Raw genomic sequence first — 5,055 nt, 5'->3', positions numbered from 1 at the left:
ACAAAGCGTTTAAGATCATGTTCTCCATCAACATTAGTTAGTCATATCGAGATTTGAAATAGTCTTCTTAAATAACATAACTCTCTAAGAGTATTCTTAGGATTGGAATCACGATTTTGATGGGTTGTACGGCGTCCATGCCGTAAACCAAGGAGTAAGAAGTTTTGTCTGTCGAGATTCGAGCGGTTGTACGATATCCCCATAAGGCGTATGGATGTTTCTCATTCTAGTCCTTATATATGTGATGGTAATATTCTTGATGATCATAATCACATTTTTGTTTGCCTTTTTGACCACACCATTAGTTTGGGGTCTATAGGGAGATGAATTGTAATGATCGATCTTTAACCTGTCGAGAAATTGCAACACTTCCTTGGAAGTATCGACAATTGTCTAAAATCAGGGCGTGAGGTACTCCATATCTAGCGATGATACTAGTTCAAATGAAATTTGTCGCTTAAGATGATTTATAGACCTTGTAGGAGGCTGCTTCAACATATTTGGTGAGGTAGTCTAAGACGACGAGTATGAACTCGTGTCCATTTAACTCGTGGGGATAGATTTTTTGATGACGTTAATGTCCCATGTTGAAAAGGGTCGGATGTTATATTATAGAGGAGCGAGTCTAATGTATGCTTCAAGTGATCGTAGATTTGACACTAATAACAACTCCTTACATAACTCACATATTCTTGTTTAAGGTTTTGCCAATAATACCCTAAACAGAGTATTTTCTTGGTTAAATTCATTCCATTCATGTGTGGGCCGCATGCTCATGCATGTACTTACTTCCACGATCCTCTTGGATTCAAGATTATCTATAAGAGCATGTATTGATTGTCGAAAGATCGACGGTAAAGCCTATTGGCGATCCAAGGGTAGTTGGAGAAATACTGACGCAACGCCCGTCATTCCTTAGCCTGAAAGTGGGGAGGATATTCTCCGTATTCGATATACTTCTAATGAGTAACGTACCAGGGTTTAGCAGCATTCTCACATGAAATTACTACTCTCGATTCAAAAGAAATTTGTTGCTTTTATTGGATTTTTAATAGTTTGACTTTAATTCCATTACAAATTTGAGTCATGGCTGCCAATGTAGTCAGGACATCCGCGGAGCGATTTTGACTTCTTAGGGCGTGAACTAATGATACTTGATCGAATTTGTTCATGAGTTTGATCAGGCGGGCGTGGTAGTGTTTCAAGTTTTCCCTTTTCACTTGCCACGTTCTATTGCATTAGGATATGAACAAGTTAGAGTCTCCAATGACTTTTAGCATCCTAAAGACGGTGGAGGCTTCAAGTGGATCGAATAAGCCAAAAGACATAAATGACATTTTGGTTGTTCTTCATCCCACTTTCCGGAATAATTAGTGATTATGCCTATATATGTAGGGAAAATGATCACCATGATAGGGTGATCATTTCACCTTTCGAATTAGCTGATTTAATTGACTACGGAGAAAGTTCCATATTTGGATTTGTTCTTATCCTTTATCTTTTCAATGATTGCATTGGAGAAGTCGATTAGGGCGTGAAATGACGTCGTTTCGGGTGAGAACGCGGACATGGAGCGGTCTATTAACGTTCCATCCACATTTTAGTTGTTTCGTCACGTTCTAGATGACGGAGTTAACGCTCGTGTTAGTCGGTTCGCTACTTCGCGGGTGCGTTGGTGCGTTGGATGAAAATTCAGCGCTTATCCAGTGCACGTGGTTTTTCCTGTGACTTTCTTCTATGATTTCGGCTACACCCGATTACGATTTTATTTTTATTTTAAAATGTTAAGGGTTTTTTTGAAATTGATTTTTCTTTCACTTTTTGGCTTTAATTTTGATCTTTTTAAATACACAAAATATTAAAATAAATATGACAAATATTTTGCCAGTTTATATATTTTTTTTTGTATATTTTAGGGTTAAATAAATAATTTTAGGGATGAAATGGGTACCTCATTTAATCCTAAATTATTTATTTTAATCCTTATTTTTTTAAAATTATTTTAAGATAAAATCAGTATAACATTTATCCTAAATAATTTAATTTTTTTGTTTGGCCATTTTTCTTAATTAATTATATTTAAATTATCACAATAATTAGACTAATTAATTATTTTAATCATGTTCAAATAAATAATTATTTTAATTATTTATTTATTAATTATTTTAATTTTATTTATTCAAAATATTTTTTATTTAAAAATTGGGTAGGTAGATTTTTAGTTCTTACAAATTTATTATAAAATTTATAAACTGTAATTAAAATTAAAAGGTTTTCAACACATACACACATCTTCTTATTTTGACAAACTTATCAAAGACTTGTAAGCCGAACCTAAACACAAAAGGCAACAAAGATTATGAAGCCTTGAGACTCAAGTTAATAATTTATAACCGTAGGCGTGTTAAGTTTTATCATATTCCTGACGCTTTGTCTTGTGTCGTCGATTTCTTTTGATTAAGAGCTTCAATCTGAAACATAAATTTAACGGATCTTGTAGAGGACTTTTTAGGGTTTACAAAACATTCAAGAACACCCAAAACCATCCAAAACCATTAAGTGTAGAGGTCTAAATAAAATTTTGAAATTAAGGATCCTTGTTGATCTTCCTTTAGTCAAAGAAACATCAAACAAAGGGCATTTGAGAGTTTTTCAAATGAGACGCTTACTGACGCCATGATGACGTCACTCACGCGTTTTGAAATTTTGGGTGTGCGGGAATGATACGTTGACTTTCGTTGACCTAGCTTTGAACTGCTCGATTTGACTCAATTTTTTACTCTTTTGCCATTTTGAAAGTCTTCTACACAAAATTGAAAATAACAATATTATATTCAAAGTTCATAATTTTCCAAACCGGTTAATCTAAACGTATTAGATTTCCTAAACTCCGACTTTTATGAAAAATGATGTTTGGGTGTAAACAAGCCTTGAAATTGTTGTATTATACAATTTTCCCAATAACAATATTATACTTAAAATTCATGATTATCCAAATTGATAATTATGAAGGTGTTGGGTTATCCGAATTCTGAGTATTTTAAAAAATTGATATGTAAGCGGTTTCAAATGATCATTTAAAGTCGATCTTGAAAAGTATTTCCGATTTTTTTTCTCTTGGTTCATGAATCAAGTATGATTATCATACTAGACCGAATAGATTTATTTTAATTTTGGGGTGAGAAAATAGTTGTTTCCAATCGAAATTTAGTTTATTATATACCATTCAAACAAATTTCACATGTAAATATATTAATATTTTATAAAAGAAAATTCTATTTTATTTAATTTATTTATATATATATATATATATATATATATTATTTTTTTGATATATGTAAATTAACTAATTATAAAATACATAACAACAAATTTATATTTAAAAGCTGAAAGATTAGATGGAATGATGTCTAGTTGATGCAAGTTAATTTACGTTGATGATGATGTATTAGCTCTAACAAAAGCAAGCTGAAAACGAGCCATGTCTTGTTCATTCATAGTAACCCACGCCTCTATTCCTTCTCCGCATTTTGAATCCAGTAGAATAGCCAAATTCTTGTTGTTATAACTTCCTAAGCTCGCCCAAACAGGCTTCCCCATACCAAAATCAACATGATAAACTGGAAACCTGCACCAACTGCTAAATCTAAAGATATTGGCATCCTCTACCTTCGTCCAATTTTTCATCATCACTGCGTACCCTTCATCCCCTTGAATACGCCTTATGTATTCGTCATCAATTCTCCGAATCCCTTCCCTCACCTTCCTTTCCATCACTGTTAAATCCTTAGAGTCTTCATAGCTACAATATGCATATGCCGGCACGACGAGATTCCCAATCGCATGCTCCGACAATGGAGGCACCATTCGGCTCCTTAGGTTCACCACCTGAAATGCGATGTATTGTTTGTCAGGCTTATCGACCGTAGCGTACTTCCATATGAAAGTCGATACTACTTCCACTCGGGTTGGAATGGGATGATCATGATCAATTTTCGCCTTTGCTCTCATTGAACTTATCTTACTTGCGTCAAAAACAAACCTCCTAGTGACAAGGGTCTCTTTACAGTCTTCAGATTGAGGATTGTAGTCGTGTTTCTTCTTTGGCGGGAAGAGGGATGATGAGGGAAAGCTCGGCTTTAAGGTATTAATCGTGTTATCATGTTGGCGACATATGGTAGCCCACGATGTCATGAATGAGAAAAATGAGACCCCGTCTACAATCTTATGTGGGACATAGGTGCTGCAATCTTATGTGGGACATAGGTGCCAATTGCGATACCTCCGCAGTTAAAGTAGTTAACTTGGATTGCGAAAATCTCATCTTCTTCTTCACCATTTCCCATCAAGATGGGTATGAGCGGGTCAACCATTTCTGTTTCGTGGCACTCGATCACGTCCATGATCATTGAATCGACTTTCGCCTCCAAATATCGAACGCCCATGTCGTTGCAGTCTATTGAGTTGTCGCATCTATTGAGCCTCCCTGCAAAAGGGTAGAACATGGTCAGGGTTTGGGAGAGCGATTCTCTAAGGCGGGAAGAGATGAGTTCAAGTTGTGCGATGGAAGTGGTTTGGAACTGGTGATGGTAATAGAGAATTGTGGGGATGAAGAAACTAGGCATTAATTGATCCAGCATGGATAGTTGATATTTTTTGAAAGGATAATTGGTGGGAGAGGATGGCCTCACAAACTCATTTGATAATATAATGACATTCAATGGCGCCATTGTTATATATCTCCTTGCCTTAAGCTGCTGCTATTATTATCTCTCAAGTTCAGAAAATAATGAAATTAAAGACTATGGCAGGATACTACTTATAATGATTGTGCTGTGTGGGTCTCTTTCCAAATGATAAATTGTGATGTAACAATAGGTTACAACTCTCTTATTTTATTAAGGCTAGCTATTGGATTTTGTATAAAAGCTTAAATAGCAAGTAAGAAGATACAATAAGGTAATTAAATAACCTATCCCTAATATAAAAAAATAAAACTTAATTGAGCATTTAACAAAGAAATTGTATAATCTTAAACAAATATTAAAGAGAATC

The 5,055-nt window shown here is 34.7% G+C and overlaps 1 protein-coding gene across 1 annotated transcript; it reads right to left on the bottom strand.

The window, feature by feature from the left end:
* Positions 1–3,414: 3,414 nt before the first annotated feature.
* Positions 3,415–4,734, bottom strand: LOC124942582 (stemmadenine O-acetyltransferase-like). Its single transcript, XM_047483116.1, has 2 exons — positions 4,263–4,734; positions 3,415–4,137 (listed from the first exon to the last, which is right to left on the bottom strand). The coding sequence occupies exons 1-2, from the start codon at positions 4,728–4,730 to the stop codon at positions 3,430–3,432; spliced, it is 1,176 nt and encodes a 391-aa protein (XP_047339072.1). The 5' UTR covers positions 4,731–4,734; the 3' UTR covers positions 3,415–3,429.
* Positions 4,735–5,055: the final 321 nt, after the last annotated feature.

The sequence above is a fragment of the Impatiens glandulifera genome, chromosome 1 (genome assembly GCF_907164915.1).
Source record: "Impatiens glandulifera chromosome 1, dImpGla2.1, whole genome shotgun sequence".
Classification (NCBI taxonomy): domain Eukaryota; kingdom Viridiplantae; phylum Streptophyta; class Magnoliopsida; order Ericales; family Balsaminaceae; genus Impatiens; species Impatiens glandulifera.
This window is presented reverse-complemented; position numbering and strand designations above follow the sequence as displayed.